General features: G+C 47.7%; 1 protein-coding gene across 3 annotated transcripts in view; it reads left to right on the top strand.

Moving 5' to 3' along the window:
* The window catches only part of ASTN2 (astrotactin 2), an 844134-nt gene that overhangs the window by 488018 nt on the left and 333273 nt on the right, over positions 1-22843 (top strand). For all 3 annotated transcript variants that reach the window (XM_044389549.3, XM_026513856.4, XM_026513855.4), the window contains one exon: positions 11545-11695. In XM_044389549.3, coding sequence (XP_044245484.1) covers positions 11545-11695 — 151 coding nt within the window. The remainder of the gene's footprint in view (positions 1-11544; positions 11696-22843) is intronic.

The raw sequence follows: 22843 nt of genomic DNA, 5'->3' as shown, positions 1-22843 counted from the left end.
GCTGCAGGGCGACAGCTGTCTGGAGAGCAGGTCAGAGTCCCTGCTGCCACCACACATTCCCTGTGTTCCCCAGCACCCAGGCGTCCCCTGCAAGCTAGTGGCCTGAATTTCCAGGGCCAGAGGAGGAGGAGATGGAATGTGTAAGGCCATGAAAGGGGGGTGAGGTCTGCCTTTTTGGGGAAAGCAGTGCTTTCCCCGTTACCGAAGTCCTATTCCTCAAGCTTTCTCGTTCCCGATTCTGACTTTGGGTGGATTTCCTGAAAGCAGTCTTCTACAAGTGGCATCCAGGGCCACACTCAGAGGAGAGCTTGGACTTCAGATCTTGGTTGGATTCCTGCTGGGGCTCCACTTTTCAGGAACTATAGGATCGTATATGACTTTACCACTCTGAGCCTCAGCTTTCTCAACGATAATATGGGGTAATAAGATCTGCCTTCTGGGCTTGAACTGGTAAGCTTCCATTTCTGGGGCTCACCGCTCACTTTAATAATGGGTTCTCTGCCTATTTCTCCCAACAGTCCTCGCTCCCCACTCCCTAACACATTTTAGTTACTCTGTTTTGTGCCATCCTCTGAACCCTGTCCTGCCTTTCGTCTCCTCCTTTCTTCTTCCTTCCCTCTTCCTCCTCCTCATCACTGTCTTCATCTTCCTTGAAGAGCCAATGTATTGCTGCCTCCTCCAGGAAGCCTTCCTTAATCAGGCCAGGAAAAATTCATTACTTCTTCTTGTGGATCTCATGTATTTTTATGCATCTATACTATAAGCGTTCCCTCTGCTTATTATTGCGAATCCTGCTCCCCCTTGCCCCAGCCTATGCTCTTCTTGAAGGCGGGGCTTTGTCGGGCACCTCTGGGTGCTGTGTATCTAGCAGATGGCCTGGTACCCAGTAGGTGCTAAGGAATGCAGAAATGCACCCTCCCCCCCCGTGGTACACGGGGCAGCTCTAAGTGTGGGTGGCTGCAGTAAACTTGTCTCACCCCAGGAAGAGTAGATGAGCGGCAGGGGGGGGCTCGCATTTGCATCTTTGCACAGGTGCACTCACTGCCTTGTTTATTCCGCCCAGTCCCACGCCCCCCTGCAGGAAACACAGCAATGATGTATTTAACGATGCAGTTACAGATGAGGAAACAGAAGCTCGGGGAGGGGGTCCCTCATGCCAGGACACACCCTTGAGGGCTTTGTAAAATTGTTGTCTGAAGTCAAAGTCTGTTCTCCCTTCAGCACCCCGCCCATTCCCCTGCAAGAAGGAATGACGTTGGTGTGATCATAGCTGGGTTTTAATGTCCTGTCCCTTCTTCTCTTGACCCAAGCTTTTGGTTCTGCTCACACACCAGCAGATATTCAGGGAGAAATTTTCTCTCGCAAAGTGTTGGTCTAGGCAGAGGCTCTCAACCTGGGGTCCATGCTGGAGGTCCATGAAATCACACAGAATATATATTTCATGAATATATAATTCATTTTTACTTTTGCCAACCACTCACTGAAATTTAGCGTTTTCTTCTGTTGTAGACATGGGTGTGTTAATAGCACCTATGACTTTGTCACGAGAAGAAATCACATGCAGTTTTCTGTCATCTTTCCTTTAGTGCATATCCTCAAATCTAGTTTCTGCTCATCAGTACTTCCAATTTATGGCCATTATTACATCTCTTACTAGATCTTTTTATTTAATGTGTCAACAAAGAAGCATATATATTATTATATTGCAACTGGCTTTTTAAAAACTGTTTCTGTTAAGTGGTTTCTTTTGTAATGTTTTCTGCATCTGATTTTCTGCATTTAAAAATGTTATTCTAAGATGTGGCCCACATGCTTCTGCAGGCTGACAAAGGGGTCCTGGGCCCTGAGTTAGGAGCCCCCTGTTCTCTGGTTTGAGTAACTTTCAGGACTGAGGAAAAGCTTGCTTTGTTAGTAACAACACAGCAATAAAAATGAGTGCATGGATGGAGTAGTGGACAGCAGTTTGCATTCATTCATTCATGCATTCATTCATGCATTCGTTCATCTTCACGCTAACCATCTAGAAGCCTGTCCAGGGTTTCAGGTGCTGGACTACTGTCAGGGAGCCAGAGCCCTGCCTTCATGGAGCTTTTATTATCTCCTGATCCTCATGGTTACCTAAGAGTTAGGTGCTGTTGTCCATGACCCGTGCTTAAGGAAGCTGAGCCTCAGAGGGGCGAAATGAGTTGTGACAGTTTTCTCAGCTGAGAAGTGGCAGGGCCTGGTTTGAGTCCATGGCTTGTTCATGATAACACAGGGTAACACTTTCTTATTTCTCTGCTGATTGTATCAGTCCCTTGATTTCCTTAGGGGCCAAACAATGGCGATGACAGGTACAGTGGAAACAGTGGGTATTGTCTCTCCCCACTACCCCATTCTTATATTTCCACCCTATCTTTCTTGCAAAGCCACATAACGTTATTAGAATTCAGAGCTGGAAGGACCCTTCAAGATCACCCAGTCGTTGTATAGATGTGGAATCTGAAAGGCTCAGAGAGAGTGGGACATCACCTGGGGACACACAGCAGAGCGAGGCAGAGCTGGACCCAGGTCCCATGCCTGGAGCCTCCAGCCTGTGCTCTTCCTGCTGGAGGACGCAGCCCCATTTACTCTCTACCACTGAGCTCTCCTGGCTCCAGGCAGCGCCGTCTGCCACCCCAGCTCACCGGGACCTGCCACCCATCCTGGGGAGCAGGCACACTTCCAGCTGGGCTACCTGAGCAACTGCTCCTGAGAACCCCTGCCCTCCCACCCCTGGGGCCCATCTTAATGAGCTTCTCTCTGAGATGAGAGCTGCAAGGAGCTCTCAATGACTCCATGTGGGTAGTTCATAAATAAATAATCCTCAAGCCTCAGCATTTGTCACTGAACTTTTTAAATAATGGTTCCTTTTAAATATGATGATGGGATTCACAAGGGGCTGGAGAAAGGGGGATGGGGTGAGAAGGAGAATTTCTCTGATGGAGCAGTCAGAACGAGGTGATAGCTTTTTGCCAAGGAATGATGGCCTCAGAGATCGGATGGACTCCGGGGTCGTTGGGCACGTGGAGGTGGGGGTCACAGCTTATCCTGACACTCCTGGGGAGAGCTCCAAGGTGACAAAAACTTCACCAGGCCCCTGGCTGGTTTAGCTTCTGGGCCTGCCTGATGCTCTTGGGGGAAATCAGCTTCCCCCAGTGTCCCAGCTCCCATCCTCCACTCCCTAGATTAGACGGGCCCCTCTGACCTAGGGTCTCTGACCACCCCGCCTTTTCAAGCATCTGTCATAGTTTGTGATTACAGATGCAGACACAGGCAGAGATTTAGAAGTAGGAATAGACACGGGGCTTGCCAGGTGACTCCGTGCCATCAAGTGAGCTGTGTATTGCAAGAGAACAAAAGCCTTTGCCCTCTTTGCTCTTCCCTGTATCTCAAACCTCCAGCCCCCACGGCGAGTGCTGGGGAGATATTCCTGAGAGGAACAAATGCATTTCTGAAACACAACAGCCCCTTATCGAGACCCCCTGTTTGGGCCCGGTGCAGAGGAGTGGCCTTGACAGCTTTCCTCCTCTGGAGTCCTGACCACAACCGCGTGAGCTGAATGTTGCTGTCCCCATTTCACTGAGGGGCAGTGGACACTCACAGTCATTTTCTCTTTGTCCCCAAGACCACGCAGCTGATGGGCCCCCCTGTCCCTCCTCTGCCTTCCTCGTCTGGGCTTATTTCCCCCAACAGCTGCAGCACACCCAGCACATGGGTGGGGAGTGAGTGAGGAAGAATGTCAGCACGCAGGAAGCTTGCGAGCTACTCAAAGGCACAGACACTCGCAGGAAGCTCGGAGACCACTCTGCACAGCGATATATATTCTTGACCTAAATTAGCGTGAACTGTAATCGCTGGAGGAAGGGGAATGAGAAGTGCCAGCTGGAATACCAGCTCCAGAAGCTCCAGCTGGGAAGGGATGGGAAGGAGGAAAACAGGACAGTGTTGGCTCGGAGTCAGACGCCCCTGGGCAGGGCCCCGGCTCCGCCGCGCTGACTTACTGTGTGACACGGGGCCAGCCCCCACCGCCGTGAGTGTGGGTTCCTGCACGCGAGAGTGTGCATTTCTGTTTTAATCAACAGAAGGGCCATAGGAATAGCAGCACCCCACGGGGCTGTGGCAAGAAATAACCCGAGAAGCCATGTTACATCAAAGCTTTCGTGTCTTCAGTTCTCAGTAGATCTTATCCATTGTTTTCCCCATCACGATGATACTAGTACAGCCCTCCCCGGAAGCTGGACTGTCCTCCACAACCAGCCCGAAAATGGCCATCCCTCCTCTGTTTGCATTCCTGCAGTGGTCGGCAGCAGCAGGACTTGCTCAATGGCTCTGATGTTGCAAAAGCCCAAATCTGCCTCCCCGTGGCCTGTGCCAGCTCACCCCTGCCCGGGAGGCTTTTATGACTCATCTTGATGAAGCCACTGTCCTGAGACTGTACCTACATTATCTTCGGTTGGTCTCAGAACAGGTTTCAGCCTCAACATGGTGCCTCAGTTTCTTCTTCTGTAAAATGGGGATGATCATAGCATTTACATCATTGGTTTGGTTTGGTTTGGTTTGGTTTGGTTTGGTTTGGTTTGGTTTGGTTTTAATGAGGATTAAGTAGGTGGACACAAGCCATGCTTGATACATTTCAGGACATGTGATGAACGTCCAAGAAGCATTCACTATCGTTGTTTTTATTGCCATAATGATTTATAGAAAATACCAATCTATGTTACTAGTCTCAATAAAAGTAGGATCTGCTTTTAGAAATCTCTGAAGGCTACCCCATAGCTCCCAGGGTGAAGTCCAAGATTGCCAAGGCCTGGCACACAAAACCTTGCCTGGCCTGTCTGCTGGCAGCCTCTGCTGCCCCAATCTTTGCCACACCCCACCTCCTCCCAACATTCCTGCTTCCTTTCTTTGCTTAAAGTTCCCTTAACCAGAACATGTCCTCCCCTCCCTCTCTGGGATTTAACATATTCTGTCCCTTTTTCCTGGAATATTCTTATCCTGTACTACTCTCCTTCATTTGGCCAATTCCTGCTCATCGTTTATGTCTGGGGTTCAATACTGCCCCGTCTAAAAAGCCTTGTCTGACCCCTCACTCCAGGGTCTGGCTGAGGGGGACCTCTTTATGATCCTGTGGCCCCAGTTATATTGCGAGGTTAACTTTTGTGGTTTTTTCTACTTCCCTAGCTCATGCTATGTCCTACCTATGCCTTTGTGCCCCAGGAATCAGCTCAGGGCCCAGAAAGAAGTTAGGCATCACTGAAAAATTTGAATGAGTAAATAGACAATATAAAGTCCCAGGACCTTCCTTTCTCTGACATTGAGCTCCTTGCATTCTCAAGTCATGGTTTTTGCAACTTCAAGGGACACTAAGATAGTACTAGTCACTACCAGCCATTGGGCACTTTCTGTGCAGGGAACATTTTACATATATTGTCTATGTTATTTCTCATGCTAACTCTGCCAGCTAGGTGTTCATATACCCATTTTTCAGATGAGGAAGTGGAGGCTCAGAGTATAAGGGACTTGTCCAGTGTGTCATAGTGGGTGAAGCCAGGAGACAAAGCTGCTGCATGTCCACTGGTCTACACTGCTGTTCATGCTGCGGGGTGGAGGTGCCTGTCCGAGGTTCTTCCCTCCCTGGGAGCTCAGGAGACAAGCCTGCCCATTGTTATTAGAGAATGATTAGTCCGCATCCGTGGGGCCGTGTCAGTGTCTGGGCCCTGAGTCATCTGTTCATACCTCTCTGTGACTGACACAGACCTCCCCTGGTGTTTATTAAGAGCACGCCATGTCAGCATCTGTTCTCAGCTGCCCTGCCTCATGCTCACCCTGTGTGGGGCTCTGCTGACTCAGCCGAATGGGACCCAGGGGATGCATTTGCACGTGAGCAATCAGGTAGTGTGGGGATAGCAGCCGCACTCAGCCTGCTGGGGTCTGGTTGAGTTCGTTTTGAAACCAGGATTATCAGAAAGAAAAAATTTGAATACCAGGGCTGGAGAGGTGCTTGGCAACACTGTGGAGAGCACCTGGACCTGGCAGGTGCAGAAACAGAGGCCTGGAGAGGCCAAAGGAGAGCCGGTGTCATGATCAGCTCAGTACCTGGCCTGCAGTGGGTGCCCAAAGGTGTCTGGAGTGAATGGATGATGAATAGATTTGCACTGGGCTTCTGGGCATCCTGTCATTGTGTTCTCACAATGGGAGCTGGAAACATTGTCTCTACTTTACAGAAGAGAAGACTGAGGTGCAGATGAAACTTGATGTAGGAGCAAGAACGTGGGTTGTAGAGTTGGGCATACCTGGGTTCAGATCCTAACTCCCAACATTGACCTGCGGGAGTTCCCATTAAAACAAACAAAGAAACACCAAGAAATAGCAATCTGGCCTGTTGTGTCTTTTCGTACCTACAGTTTTATTGAAACATACCATGCTAACTCATTGCATTTGGCATATCGTCATAGCATATTTTCTGTGGCTGCTTGAGCATTACAAAAGCAGAATTGAGTAGCTGGGTCAGAGACTGTATGGCTTCCAAAGCCTAAGATATTTACTATGGACTCCTATAAAGAGAAGCTTGCTGACCCCTGTTCTGCCTGGGATGTGTTATGTACTTAATTAAAGTTGGTGTTTTCTCCTCTCAAATGAAGGAGAAGTGGCTTGGCTTCATCAGTATCCTTTTTCTAAGACTTTACAGGCCTTGTAAATACCATAGTGTAACATGCAGGGTCTGGCGCTGGAAAAGCTGGTGTGGTATTAGCAGCACTGGAGTAAGAGCCAAGGACCAGAATGTTCTAGTCCTGGCTCTCTCCTACAGCGTGAGCTTGAGAACTTTCCTCTGAGTCATGTGCCCCCAAAATTCACGTCCACCTGGATCCTCAGAATGTGACCTTCCTCGGAAATAGGGTGTTTGCCGATGTAATCGAGGCAAGTCATAATGAATTAGGATGATGCTAAATCCAATGGATGGTGTCATTGTAAGAAGAGGAAAAGACTCAGATGCAGGAAGAATGCCATGTGAGGATGGAGGCAGAGGTTAGAGTGATTTGGCTGTAAGCCAAGGGATGCCAAGGGTTGCCAGGAGCCATGGGAAGCTATGCAGAGGCAAGCAATGATTCTCCCCTAGAGCCTACAGAGGAAGCATAGCTCTGCTGACACCGCGAGTTTGGACTTCCAACCTTCAGGACTGGGAGAAAATAAGTTCCTCTTGTCTTAAAGCATCCGGTTCGAGGTACTTGTTACAGGAGCACTGGGAAATGAGTGCACTGTGGTTCCCGCTCTTACTCCAGTGTGGATTGAGGCTATTACAGCGTATACACAGGCCAGGAGACAGTGCTGGGAGGAATGCAAAGGTTGTCCAGGTTCTGCCCTTCCAGTTCTTCTTCCTTGAAGACACAGAGAGATTGGATGCAGATTTCTACCGGCTCTCCTGTTATGAGAGCTCAGACTTGCCCAGGGGCAAGGGCAAGTTGGCCCAGCTCACCCATGGCACAGAGAAAGCTCAGAACCTGATATCAGGCTGACTTGGATGCACACCCTGGCCTCTCCACCTCATGGACCAGGGCGAGTGACAGAACTCCCCTCCCCCCAAGACCCAGTCTCTCCAGCTGCAGGGTAGGAGTAAAAAGGTATACTTCCTGGGAAAATGGTGAAAGTCAAAAGAAAGGGCACAGGGAAGGAGCCTACCACAGTGTCCATGCACAGCAGGTGCTCGGGAAGTTAGAAATGATGAAGCTGTGGGTGCTGATGGTGATTTCTGGCAAAGCTGTGAGTCACACAGGTCTCTCTGTCACCGCAGCCCACCTCCACCTGCAGCGCTAGTCCCCTGATCCTTTGCCCCCAGTGACCGGGGCAGCTTTAAGCTCCAACAGACCCGGAATCCTGAACTCAGCAGCTGGGATGAGGGATTAAGTCTAGAGTTAAGAAAATGTCAGAGTCGGCCTTCAGCTACTTCTCTCGCTTGGGTCTTCATTTCTCCAGCCTGACACAATCGCTGCTAGACTCAGTAACAGCCCCAGTGTCACGTCTTTGTGTTGGAAATAATGTTCCCCTCATGTAACTGATGTTTATGCAGAATCAATCCTTTTAACAGCTAACAGCCTCCTTATTTGTATAGCCTGAGCTGTCTCCAGGTTCCACTGCAAGGTGACATTTTTTGCTTGTTTTTCTCTTTTCTTCCTTTGTTTTTCTTTGTCATTCTCTGACTGCTCTCTGTGTCCCTGTGTGTGTTCTCTTCCACTCACTCAGGGTCTTCCTCTTTGCTTTCATTCTCTGTCTTTCTGAGGCTGTCTCCTTCTGCATTCTCTTCCCCTGCCCCCTCCTCATCCCTTTCCCTCCCCACCGTGCTCCATACAGGACACCCTTGTTCTGTTTACCTTGATGTTTTCTCCTTTATAAATCTGTTTCCTACTCCTCTTTCTTCCTAATCTAGCTCTTCATTTCTGTCTCTCGCTTGTAATCTCTCCCTATATGACACTCCTATGGATGTGTCTCTCTGTCTCTATGTTTTCCTGTCCGTCCGTCTGTCTGTCTATCCACCCACCGATCCACCCACCCAGCCACCCATCCACCCACCCATCCATTTCTCCATTCATTTCTCTTCTTTCTAGCAATTTCTCTACATGTTTATCTCTTCACGTGGTCTCACACTTTCTCCGCTTGTCTCTCCCTGTCTTTATCTCCTCATTTTGATTCTCACTTCTTCTTCTCCCTCTAAGGATATTAATATTTTAATAGCCTTAATGTCTTCTCAGAATCCTCAACTCTTTCCATGATTCAAAAGTGGCAAGTCTTCCAAGAACTTCAGTTCAGCAACTGTTAGTTTTCTTCCCCCATCCACCTGGCCTCCTGACCTCATTCTGTGTCAAGGTGGGAAGCAAGGGCTAGTTCAGCCTCTCTCCTGCCATCTTCTCTGTTGTCCCCGTACTACAGGCATGAAGGACTTGGGACGGGAGCCTAGAGCTGGGGGTGGGCAGGGGCATATCCTGTTGGAGAGACTCTTGGTGAGACCAATGACAGGTGGAGGCTGCATCCATGCCTTCTGGTGTTTTGTTTCTTCTGGAAAACATTTACTTATCACAAGTTTTTGCCAGGCCTTGTGCTGGGGGCTAGAAAGGGATGAGTAACTCTTGAGACATTTACTCAAAAAGCTTATGATCTTTCTGGGAAACCATAGAGCTGATGATTAAGATCCGTGAGATAATAGATTTAAACAATGTGTTCAGAGGGTAAAGAAATTAATTCTGGTTGGAGGATGTAGACAGGGTTTCACAAAGGAGGTCATAGCAAGCTCTCTGGAGGTCAGGCCTTTGTCCTATGTCACTTCTGCATCCCCAGTACTTAGAATCGTGTCTCCTACTCAATAAGCATGTGCAATATATGAATGAATGGATGGATGGGTGAATTTGGATAGTTTTGAAGGATTCTTGGGATTTTATCAGGGAGAAAAGTTAGAGATGAGCATCCCAGACCCAAAAGCATGATTAAGGATTCTGAGAAGTGAAGGTACATATTATACTCAGATCCCTTCTTCAGGGCTGACCTGCCCATCCCCTGGATCGTGGCTCGTGGCTCATGGCCCATAGCTGTGTTCCTCACTGGGTATTGCCTTCAGCCACAGGGAACTGCCTTGCCCAAGGATACCACCTTCCAGGTGGCAGCCTTTGGCCAGTGCCTGGCCGACATGGTGATGCAGAGGACAGGGTGATGCAGAGGACAGGGTTCCTTGTCTCTAATGAGGGCATCCTTAAAGGGCCACCCAGCTCTAGAGCTCCCCTAAGGAAACCTGAAGCTTCAGATCTATATGTGTTAACCACATTGCAGGTCGGCCTCGCCCTTGTCCAGTCCTGCCTTGCTTACTTCCTGCAAGTGTAGAAGAGAGATCCTTGAAAAACCTGTTATGCGCAACTCTGTTTCAGAGCCTGTTCTCAGAGAACCTAACCTAAGACTGTGTGCTTAGGGAATGAGAAGAGACCTGTGGCTAGCCAGTAGAGAATATGAGAACAGGATAAATGGAGCTGGACAGGCACGCAGGGACGAAATTACTCTGGGATCTTGAATGCCAATGAAAATAACTTAGATTTTCTTCTGTAAGTAATGGAAAGCTATTATTCATGAATGGCGTGTCTAATTAAAGCTGGAATTTATAAGGTTCACTGGCAGTCAGTATGAAAGATAGTACAGAAGGGGGTCATACTGGAGATTGAAAATAAGCTAAGACACCGAAACCTAGAACTCCATGCCTCCAGAGGGAAGCAGGAGGAGAAGGATGAAGGATGGTCCAGGGGCATCACCAGTATTGCTCCCTGGCCTCTTCTTGCAACAAGCATCTCCCTTCTTTCACAATTCTGGATCCTGTGAGTCCTATATCATGGGATAATGTGTACCTCTACTCACTGCCTGTGGTGTCCCTTTGATACCCCCTGAGACTGCGGCCATCACAGATATGCCAGCACTAGGATATCCATATCCGGGGTCCTTTTGCCAGAAAGCAGCATGCAAAACTCCTGTCTGTATATCTCATCTAATAAAATTTTGGCAGATCCGAGGGGCGCCTGGGTGGCACAGCGGTTAAGCGTCTGCCTTTGGCTCAGGGCGTGATCCCGGCGATCTGGGATCGAGCCCCACATCAGGCTCCTCCGCTATGAGCCTGCTTCTTCCTCTCCCACTCCCCCTGCTTGTGTTCCCTCTCTCGCTGGCTGTCTCTATCTCTGTTGAATAAATAAATAAAATCTTTAAAAAAAAAAAATTTTGGCAGATCCATGAATTATGGTACCTAGTCCAGTCTCATCTCTAGGGAGCCTCATTTGGGAGGAAGGAAGCATTTGCCTAGAATCCCATGACCATTCCAACAGCTATTGCTTCCAGTCTGGATGGTGTCACTTTTATGCAACAGCATGAAAAATAAAGTTCTAAGGTTCTAGAGTCAGGAAGTCCTGTGTTTGTGTCTTGGCTCTGCTGTTTATAGGCTTTTTAATTTGGGGGAAATCCCATACCTTTTATAGTTTCAATATATATCCAAAGTAGGAATAATAGGAATGTGCCCATTTTGCAGAGTTGCTATGGGGAGGTCTGGAATCTATAGAAACATATAGAATGTGAGTTAAGAGTCCTGGAGCGGGAAGAGCTTTCTCTTTTGGACCCAGATGGAGCTTGGCACAAACTTCAGTTCTGCCACATTACTAGCTGGGTGGACGTCAGCAAGACACTTCACCTTTCTGAGCCACAGTTCACAGACTGGCAAAATGGAAATCTCGTGCCTACCTTCCCGAATTATGAGGATTAATGAAATAACGAGTGCCAAGTTCCAAGCATATTTCTCTTCATCACAAGTAGACAAACATCAGGTCATATGATGGCATACCTATTGAACTTTTTCGTACTATTTTCTTTTTAAATATGTATCTGTATCATCTTCTTGATTACAAATATCATAAATGATGCTCTTAACTGTAATGAATGCATATTTAATTTTTATTTTTAATCTAATGATACTCGTGTCTCTGGGCTTTAACCATCCCCTTTGTCTCCAAGGGAAGAAGCAATGCTGTCCACATACTTCGAAACCATCAATGACCTGCTGTCCTCCTTTGGGCCGGTTCGGGACTGCTCTCGGAACAACGGGGGCTGCACTCGAAACTTCAAGTGCGTGTCTGACCGCCAGGTAGACTCCTCAGGATGTGTGGTAAGTGCCATGGGCCCATGACCGTGGTGCTGGCCCAGGTGCCAAGGCTGCTTGCTGGAGGCCCCTCCCTGTGAGGGGGAACTCGTGAAAGGGCATCACGCTACTCATAGCTACTGCCTCTGTAGCCTTCGGCACACCGGGCTCCCTTGGTTTCTTCATCTGTAAAGTGGGATAGTTAAACCTACCTTGTGGAATTGTTGGAAGACAGAAATGAGACATCAGAACTTTAGTGCCCAATATGCAATAGGTCCTTGAGAGCTCCTGGCCTCAAGAAGGTGACTGTCCATTTGGGGCTGAGGTCGGGCATGTCTTATCTCTGGACATAATGGAATCATGTCAATGAGATGTCCAGAAGAGAAAGTCTCAGTGGAGACCTTAACGTTCGTTGAAGTTGGGGAACTTGGTGTTTACTGGCTTCAAAAGATGGGTCAACTTAGGTTACAGAAAGAGTGGGGATGGCCAAGGCAAGGGCATGGAGGGGCATGGCAGACTTGTCTGCCCAGAGCTCCAGAATCGAGCAGGGTATAAGGACACAGAGGATCTTTGAGGATCTTTGTTGCCTATAGAAGAGGCTTTTAAACTGGACAGTTTGTTTTATAGGAATGACCTAGGGTGCTTGTTTCAACTGTAGGTTCCAGGGTCCCACACCAATAATGCTGATTCTGTAGAGGGGGTTAGGTCCCAGGAACCTGAATGTGTAACGATTTAGTGAGTGTTATATGTGTGGGGAGGCAGAGCTCATGGAAGGACACTTGGTAAACATCTCCCTTCAAGCTCCACTTCTTCACCTGGTGTTCGATGCCTTCTTGCTTTGGCCCTTTCCAACCACTCCATCACTGTGTTTTCTTCTACACTAAAGCCGGTAGAGTGAATTGGGTGTGGTTCTCTGAACATACGTCCCCGTGTAATGCCTCAGAGCCTTTGCTCCTACCGTCTGTTAGCCTAGAGTGAATTGCTCCCATCAGCCTGTGTAGCAAACAAGTAGACCTCTTTCCAAATTTGTCTTCTTTTCCCTCCCCACCTTGGAAAAGTGACCATACTCTTCTAAATAATAATACTGTTTTCACGTGCCTGCTACATCTGGTATCGCCCCTGTGATCATTTATAGCACAGACTGGCTTTTTTTCTAGTTTATGCCACGCTATAGACAGAGAGAGAACCCAGGGAATCTGTTGATTTAACTTAGCACCCCAACCATCTCAGTAAATAAGAAGGAAATGAGGGATGGAGGGAGGAATGGGACCAGGAATGTGGTCCAGGGCTGTGTCTCTAGGAGAGACCACAGGAAATAAAATACACAGTCAGCTTGTAATGTTCCTGCACCACGGGTAGGGAAATAGACGATGGCCAGGAGACCAATACAAAGAAGAAACTCCTAGATAATGAGATAATGCAATTAAACTGAATTGTAGACTCAAAGATTAACAGATCTCCAGAGGTAGATGGCCAGTTGGAGATTTTTTTCTTATTAGAATTCTTGGGATTATAAGTGACAGAAACTCAGAACTGGTTTAGGCAAAAAGAAGAAATATATTGGATCAAATAGAATCCAAGCACAGTAGGATTAAGGGGATCAAACCATGCCACTGGGATCCCTCTTCTCTTTGCTTTCCTCAGCAACATGCCATTGTCTGGACAACCATAGCTTCCCCACACACTAAGAACATCTGTTTCCCAGTCCCTCCAGCTCAAGTCACGGGATTTCATCTCATTGGGCCAGCATGGTCCTCATGCCTGTCACTGTACCAGTCACTGTGGTCGGGGGGAAGGGCTGGGCTCATCTGAGACCCAGTCATACCTGGGACTTGGGCCAAGTGACACCTACACCTAAAAGGCAAGGAAGTGAGTTGAGGGAAGGCCCAGACTCTCTAGGAAAAGTAGGGTGCAAGCAACAGGAAGGGGGGTTGGTGTCCGCAGCTGTCTGCTTCAGAGTATTGCAACCCAACCTTCCATTTTGCATGAAAGAAAAGTGGGGCCCAGTGAGAGAGAGGAGGATCTGCCCACGTCTTAGAGCTGGCAGTGGGCACACAACTCTAGAAGATGTCCCAGATCAGCAGTGTGGTCTCCAAAACATGAAGCTGGTATTTCTGAAAGGCGTAAGTTGCCTGCCTCTGTTCTCTTTTTCCATTAGTTCTGTTTCCTGAACTAGTTAAACTCCCTTTCCTCAAAGATAGGTGTCCCAGAAGAATGAAAGCTCAGAACGCAGAAGTGTGCACGCACAGGTGTGTGTCTAGGTGGGCTGTGTCTCTTTCTCCCTCTCTTCAGTGTAAACTGGCAAAATAGGGAGAGAGTGAAAGAACGTTCATTCCCTGGAGGTTAAGAGAACATTCAGCAGTCTGATGAGGTTGTCAGAGACCTTCCTCTCTAGATTAAGGATCTAATGTTAAAACTGCAACTTCAGGGCTCAGTGGACTAAGGGAAGCTCTTCCCTGCACCTTCAGAGTAGATGGGGAGACACCCACTTTTGCTCTGAACTTTAAAATCTCTCTTATTTCAATCTGTAGACTCTTTGTTATACCTGCAGGGAGAAACTTTCTTACAGCCCCTCTTCTAAGAAATTCCATCTGGGGGGAAATATATATATATATATATGTGTATATATATATACACATATACATATACATATATATAGAGAGAGAGAGACAGAGACAGAGACAGAGAGAGACAGAGAGAGAGAGAGAGAGAGAGAGAAATAATGCTTTTATTTTTAGAGCACTTAGGGGTTCTCAAGGCATGGTTGCATCCAGTAACTCATTGTCACAACAAACCCCAGGCAAGCAGGTCCCTCACCCACATGGGAAGCAGAGTGACTTCCCAATACCACCACAAGGTGGCCAGGTAGAGGTCCAAGGACATGTTTTCAATATTCTTCTTCTTGCCAGAATCATTTTGGCTTGCTTTCCTGTGATGCAGAAAGGAGCTGGTGGGAGAGAAGCTGAGAAAGAAGGCTGGGCTGAGTGAACTGGGTTTAAGCCCTGGCTTGGTCACTGGGGAGCTTCGAATTTACGTTGACCTCGTTAGCCTCAGTTTCTTGATCTTTGAGAAGGGAGCGGTAGCTTTTGAACTCAGAGCTTTTCTGAAAAATCGAAGATCGTAATTGGAAATGATTGGGGATTTACAAAACGCCATTTATGTGCAAGGTGATGAGACCACGATTGCTGATGCTTTTATGCAGTGGATATGATGTTAGGGGCCACAAAAATTCAGGAGCACAGCATATTTAATTTTCTATGATGTTTCTATAACTGATTTTCTTTTCTATACTTCTCTGTCCATTGGTAGTGGAAACTTACTTCTAGTTCAACTTAGGTGATTTCTGCTTCTCACCTCTTCTTGAATGTCTAAGTTGAAAGGAAGCTGATGTACATCTGAGCACGGGGGTAAGAGGATGCTCGGTACTGGACCACTGCCTGTGAATTCTACCGCCTGCTGTCTTGTCTGGCCCCTGTCCATCACTCTCTTTCCTTTCTGGTATTGTGCCAGGACCTCTCTGTTCCCATGTGATTTATAGGCATGTGGTTTATCCTGGCATCTGCTGCCCTGCTCGCTCCATCCCCACCACAAGGTCATTTGAGGCCAGCTGGCTCCGTCTATCAGAAAGCTTTCCCACCCTACTGAGGTCATCAGCTCTTCGACATCACACTGAGGGCATGGGGATCTGAGGGGAGCTAGCTGAAGACCTCTTGATGTCGGTGGACCATGAAGGCACGTGTCATTGACTGTTGTCATGCCAAGGAAGAACACCCGATGCTTGCCGTCTACCAGATGCTCTCTGGCAAGTGAGGCAGAGACACTCTTTGCTTTCCAATCCCTCAAACTCACCTCATTGTCTATAGCCCCTCATCCTTTTCAACCACCCTGTGGAGAAGCCTGGTGTGAATGGAGCACAGGATCTCTTTTAAGGACATTCTCTAACGTTTGCAAGACCATCGTGCTTGATTTCCAACATTCCTCTCTTCCCAAGCTCAAATGATCCTTAGTTCTTTAAGGGGATGGGGACTGAGGGGTGGAGAAGCCAATTCTCTAACACATCACAGATTTTCCATTACTATTATTATCCTTATATTTTATCCTCAATTTAAGACCTCAACTGCTGAACACCCAAATTAAAAAACAAAATCAGCTTGGTGTTGGCTTGGTTTTCTGGTTCTTCTGTGGTAATCTTTCCCTGGGATGCTGCGGTTCTCAGGTATATAGTTGCCCAAATTGGGGATGGTCACTGGATGTGTGTGGTAGGCAGAATAATAGCTGCCACAAGGAATTCCACATGCTAATGCCTAGAATCTGTGAATATTTTACCTTATAAGACAAAGGTGAAGGTTAAATTTGCATATGGAATTAAGGTTGCTAATAAGCCAATTTTTAAAGGGGGAGATTGTCCTGAATTATCAGTGTGAGCCTAGTGTAATCACAGGGTCCTTTAATGTGGAAGAGGGAGGCAGCCTAGGAATTTAGAGCCATACAACATTGCTACCTTTGAAGCGGGAGGAAGGGGATTGCAAACTGAGGAAAGGCTCTAACAGTTGGGAAAGGCAAGGAAATGGATTCAGCCCTACAGCCTCCAGAAAGTAATGCAACCCTGCCAATACCTTGATTTTAGCCAAGTAAGGACTTTGCTGGGCTTCTAACCTATAGAACCGTAAGCTAATAAATGTGTGTTGTTTTAAACCACCAAGTCCGTGGTCATCTGTTCCAGCAGCGACAGGAAATTAATGCAGGGTGAACAGTAATACGGGGAGGGAGGGTGATCCAAGAGATATCATATGAAGAATTACCTTGTTATTTAGATTTTCAATTATTTCCAGGGAGACCCTCCCCTCTTGACCAGGGATGGAGGAAGTAACAGTGAATGAGGCATCAGAAAGGGGAGGGAGCCTCGTGCTCCCCTTCAGTGCACTAAAACAGTAAAAAATTGTTATCTATTAGAAATGGTGTAAATCCGGCAAGCATAATGATGTCAGCAAGGCCCAGTGTGAAGAGTAAACTGTGCTTCCATTTATTCTGTGTGGCAGTATAAACATGGCGAAATTTTAATCAAGATAGAGGACAAAACCAAAGAAAATGATAGGTACTTCATCAGAATATTGTGTGGAGGACACTTTCAGCATCTCTGTGTCACTGCCGCCCCCTGGAGCATTCTGCTCACACTGTTCCTTTGTGTCCCCCTGGTGTTCCGGGCTTGGGAAGTGGCCTTTTGATGGAGTCAACCTCAGATGATCGGGTGATCAAAATCTGTTCTCAGCCCCTTTTGAAAGAGCAATTCACAGCTTACCTCCCTTGTTCCCAGGTTTTGCTCACATTTTGTGGGTCAGGAATGTGGGAAGGGTTCATTCAGGTGGGTGGTTTGTCTCTGACCCATGACAGGTGGACACTCTGAAGCTGGAAGATTTCTTTCAAGAGGGGCCCTTCCCTTACCCGGAAGGAGCCGGAATGGCCAGCAGTTGACCCTTGGCCGTGCTGGACCTCAGCTCAGCTGGGCTGTCAACTAGAGCACCTGCCCATGGCCTTTCCATTTGTCTGGGCTTTACAGGCCACAGACACTAGGTTTGCAAAGGGAACATCCCAGGATCAGGTGTTTCAAGAACATAGGCAGAAGCTGCAAGCCTTCTTAGCACCTAACCTCAGAAGTCCAAGGACATCATTTCTATCCCATTCTATTTGTCAGGCTGGTCGTTGAGGTCAGTATGGATTTAAAGAGAGGGAACTAGACTTCACCTGTCGATGAGAAGAGTAGCAGAGAATGTGTGGCCGTCTTTAATCTACGTTTGACCTATAGCATGGACACACACAGGCCAGAGCTTTCGGAGCAGGAAGGCACCCTAGAGATCTAACCAGGCCATCACCTTTCCCATTATACAGACAGAAAAGCAAAGGCCTTGAAAGATGCAGAAATGGCTCAAGTTCATGGAAGAAAGCGGTGACAGAATCAAGATTTGATCCTAAGACTCCTTCCTCCCTGTTGCACCTGCCTGGGTAATGGCTTTAGAGCATCAGCTTTGCCTTTGCAACAGTCCAGAGATTTAGTTAGCGGTAGCCTGTACCCAGTGCGGTGAATGGAATAGGGGGTACAAGAACAAGAGCCCCACTGTGTTGTATAAGGTAGCTCCAAAGACAAGAGGGACTTCAGCAGGACTGCTGTGTGGAGAAGCACAGAGAAAGGAGCGGAGGGAGGAGGGCAAGTGCTAGACCATCCAGGGCCTTCATAGAAAGTTAGGACTGAGGGAGGTGCAGGGAGTTGCATGCTGGCCGAATCTTGCTGAGTGGTGGTATCTTTTAGGATGTGTGCCTAGTGTTAGTCCCCAGCCCTCCCTTTGAATTCCAGAGCAATCCGACTCTGCCCCACCCCCTAGAAGTCACCCAGCCATATTCTCCTTCTCCCTCTTGTGCTTTTTCCATTTTGACCTAAAAAGCCATCTGGCCTCCCAGATATTAGGAAGAGCTGCAGGACCCCTGATGGCCGTGAGATGCTAAATGGCAACAGAAAAATGCTGCCTCTTTTCAAGTCAGGATGAAGAAGGATAGGAATGACCATTTATTATAGGCCAGGCACCTCTTTGGCACTGCTCAGAAGGAGGCAAAAACTAGAATCTGGTTCATATAGGGAGAGAGAGGTTGCTTCTCTCCATTTCTCATCCTCCCCCCGCCCTTTAACGACTCAATTGGGCTGTGATTAAAAGAAACGAATCTCAAGAAGGGTAGGGAAAGCACAGAGGGAAGAGTCAGCTGAGTGAGAAATCACTTTGGAGCACAGCCCAGGCACTGCTGACCAGGGGAAGCCTGAGCCCGTGTGCCTGGCTTTCTGCCCTCCTGAATGGGGGGAGCAGGGCTAAGCCACAGAGGGGTCGGGCCCCTGGGGAGTGGTTTTTCCTCCCCAGAAACGTACTCTTCAGGTTTAGTCCATCCCAGCAGACCAGTGACCGGGGGTGTGATGGATACAGGGTACGACCAGGATAGCTTTTCCCAGAGTCCAAAGTAGGAAGAATGATGCTCACCACCTTCTTTTTTTTTTTTTTTTTCTTAAAAAGTTTTACAAATGTGCAAAGTCAGGAGGCAACACATCTTTATGGGAACTCCGTTAGGGACTCGTGGGCTGGGAAATAGTCTTTGTCAAGGGTGGAGTATCTCCTGTATCATGTCCCCATCAAAGCACCCTCTGATCAAACAGGTCCATAGATTGAGAATTCTCTATATGCACCTTCACCAGTAATCCTAGTTCTGATAGTATTATTGAAAGCATGAATTGGTTGATGCTATTGATCAATGAATTAGTGCTATCAATAAAATCAGTAATAGTATTACTGGTAGGGATACATATAGAGAGATTTTGAGAACTGATTTCATGCCAGTCCCTGGGATAAATGCTTGAAATGCATCATCACATTGGACCCTTACAGCAAGCTTATGAGGTCAGCACTGTTGTTACTTCTGTTTCATCCACGAGGAAACGGATTTATTTTTCTTAATTTATTTTGAAAGATTTTATTTATTTATTTGAAAGAGAGAGCATAAGCAGGGGGAGTAGCAGAGGGAGAGGGAGAAAGCAGGCGCTCTGTTGAGCAGGGACCCCGATGTGGGACTCGATCCCAGGACCCCGGGATCATGACCCGAGCCAAAGGCAGACACTTCACTGACTGAGCCACCCAGGTGCCCCAACGAGGAAACAGATTTAGAAAGCATGAGAAACTTGCCCAAGTCCAACCAGCCAGATAAAGGCAGAGCAGAAATTCAAGCCCAGGTATATCTAACTCCAATGCCTATTCCCTTAACTCATCAAATGGTGACTTCTGGAAGCTGAGGGTCGTTCCCCAAAGCACAAGTCCCCAGTGTCAGGGAGCATTAAGGGAGGGGACACTTCCTTCTCCCCATCCTTTTTCAATGCCCAAGATTTCTTCTTCCTCTGTATCCAAAAGATCTGTAGGAAGATAAAAAGAGAATGAGTATCGGCAGAGGGGGGAGGATAGTCAGAAAAGGAGAATGGAACTGTGCCTCTTGACTCAGAGCCTGCACAGAAGTTTCAAACTTTAGGGGCCTGAACAGGAAGGGAGTTGCCCCTCAGTCCCAGCTCTGCTTTGCTTCTTTCCTTTTCAAACTCCGGATATGCCCCTCCTCCCCTCTGAGGGGGTGGGAGTGGGACCTGGGGTTTCCGGGATGATCCTGTCTGGCTTTCTCATAAAGCCTCTGCCCCTTCTTATGATATTAAATATTTTATTCTTCCCATGACATTTGAAGACTTCTTTACTTTTTCCCCTCATTTTATTTCTTTGGGACCCAGATTTGCTGGGTCTGATGGTATTTCAGGTAAGCTGGTTTTATTGTGTGGAAGTCATTATCTGTTAAAGTCAGGGAGCAGCCCTTGCCCTTCCAAAGGGATGGGTTTTACCCTCTGATTCCTGGAAGAATGGCGTGGAGGGGGAGAGGAGCCCCAGAGTGGGGGGCAGGGAATGGGAGCTGCAGCCCTGGTTCTGCCCCCTGTTGGCTGCAGGAGTGGAGCAAATTGCTTCAGGAAGGCTGTGGCCAGGGCCATCGGTAGAGACTGCAGGCTGGAACCAGGGAGGGAGCTTCAGACCAGCCTGCCTGGGGAGGGGCCAATGAAATGCTGAGCTTCCTTTCAGTTCCCGAAATCTATGACCTCATGATATATGTGTTCTCAGGGGGCAGATTTCTAATGCTGGAAGGGTCTGAGGGTTGGGAAGGGCAGCATGGTGTGGAGGGTGAGGCTTACCTCATTGTTTGGTGGGAAAGCAAATATACAGGGGAAAAAATTCCTCATCCTTTTGCTTCCCTTTGTAAGCATCTCTGGAGTGATGGTTGACATTTTAATTGTGGTTTCATGCACCTGCTTCACAAAGCTTTTCGCCTTCTGAACGGCACCCTTGCGAGAGAAAGTGTTTACTCCGACCATCACCCCTACCTTCAAGGGGTCAGTATCATGCTGAAGAGCCCGGTTTCTGGCATTAGAGAAACCTGAGCCCCAAATCTGCTCTGTCCCTCCCTAGCTGTGTGACCTGGAGACAAATTCAGCCTCCAAGTCTCAGGTTCCTGTTGAGTAAAGTGGGGCTCGTCATACCCGCCAGAGCTGCTTTGGGCACTAACTGGGATAATGCATTCACAATGGGCCGGCGCCCGGCCCTAAGTAGACACAGAGCCTGGTTGCTGTTACTCTTACCTGATATTTCCTGCAGGGCTGATGGGGATGAGGAGAGCTGAGATGGTCTGGGTGGTGGCTCTGTTCCAAAGCCTCTGCCATGGGTCTCATTATTACCCCTTTCTTACAGATGGGAGAACTGAGGCAGAGCGAACGTGGGTGCCTCGCTCAGGGTCACACAGCTTCTAAGTTCTAGAGCAGGGAGTTTAAGCAGAGCAGCCTGGTGCCAGAACCCTTCGCCCTTAATCAGGGCCCAGCCTTCATTACTTGCTCTGATGCCCTGTATTTCACGGAGGGACTATTCTATCGCTTACTTTGCCTGATTGGTGGGCATTTTGAGCGCTTTCCATGTTAATCTATTATAAACAGTGTTGCTCCAAGCATCTTTGGGCAGAAGGCTCCTTTGTGTTCTGAGTTATTTCTTTAGAATAGATTCCCGGCTGTCTGTGAGGACAGTTTTCAAATTCCACGATTTGGGCGAAGGTGTGGGATGGATTAAAATAAAGGGGAGCAGCACCGCCCCTGCCTTTCAGGACCCCCCCCCTTCAGGGCTGGTGGTTATCTTTAATGATGCAGTTCAAGCACTTTAAGGGCACGCTGGGGTGTTGGGCTGAAAGCGTCCCATTGAGGAGGGGAGCAATCAAATAAAAATGGTGCTTCAGGGCGTAGAACCCGGTGATGTGTGCACGATGCATGTGGGAGAGAGCACTTGCAGAGGACCTGGCAGGGAGAAGGAAGCAAGCTGGTGGGACTGTTATCTCCTTGAGGACACCAGGAGGTCAAGGACCGAGACCACAGAGCTCCCAATGGCTGTGCCCCGCACCTGTGAAGAAGCACTCCCTGGCTGTTGGAATGCTGACCATTAGACACCTTTTTCTTAGCTCCGAAATGAAAACCCAGAATAATTGTGTTCATCTTAATTGTGATAGTGGAACTGTTGCAATTTATAAGGCATTTTCCCCATTGGGTCTTCAATCTTCTTTTAGTTTTTGTTTGTTTGTTTTAAATAGCTCAGGCTCATCGTAAAATAAAAGAAAACAAATGTATACACTGCTGAAATATATAAAGAAAAAACGCAAACCACTGTCCTCTTTCTCTTTCACTTTGGTCTCTCTCTCTCTCTCTCTCTGTCTTTCTATAGATTTTCCCCCGTGCATATGCAAATCTAAATAAGAATTTATATCTGTAAGTTTAAAAATAGAAGCATAAAAAGCATTCAGTAGTTGTGTTTCTTTGCGGTAACTTTCTATGTCAGAACTGCATGTCTTTATACAAACTTTTCCCTTTTTTCAAGACAACTGGCTTCTTAACTTGATCTTAACCATATGTAAACCTCCTTCCTTCTGTCAAAGATAAAGATGAACAAATTGAGGCCAAAAAGCACAGGACCTGTGCTTGGCTTAATCCAAGCATCCTAAACCCCAGGCTAGGATTCTGTCTTCCACACAGTATAATATCCTTCTTTTATTTTTATCACCAGTCTTGGAGTAAGTGGACAAGAAATGATGTCATCAACATTATTTTTATTAATCTGAAAAGTTAGCCTTTTCTCTGGGTTCTCTAGCTTCTCCCTGAGCCTTCCCTATATGTCTTCAACCACCAGCCCAGATATTCTTGGAGGCTGTAGAAGTTCTCCGGGGATGACAGAGAGTCAGCTTGGAGCACAGGCCACCAGCCTCAATCTTGAAACCTTTAGCCTTGGGGCAGCAAACAGTGAGAAAGGTTCATAAGCCCTCACTAGCCTATTTCTTCTCACTGAGAAGATAGGTCCTGAATAGCATTATACACATTCCTAGGGCAGCGGGCTGGTTTGTCTGAATTCTTCCAGTGCAAAGAGCAGACTTGGCCATGAGACAGAGTGGGGTTCACATCCCATCCCTGTCACCAGGAGCTGTGTGACTGTGGGTGACAGCTGAATGTGTCTGAGTCTCTGTTGCATTGTACATAAACTGGGAGTGATCCCCGCACCTTAGAGTTTTGGCCCAGCCCAGTGGGAATAGCCA

The sequence above is a fragment of the Ursus arctos genome, unplaced genomic scaffold (assembly GCF_023065955.2).
Source record: "Ursus arctos isolate Adak ecotype North America unplaced genomic scaffold, UrsArc2.0 scaffold_18, whole genome shotgun sequence".
NCBI classification, from domain to species: domain Eukaryota; kingdom Metazoa; phylum Chordata; class Mammalia; order Carnivora; family Ursidae; genus Ursus; species Ursus arctos.
This window is presented reverse-complemented; position numbering and strand designations above follow the sequence as displayed.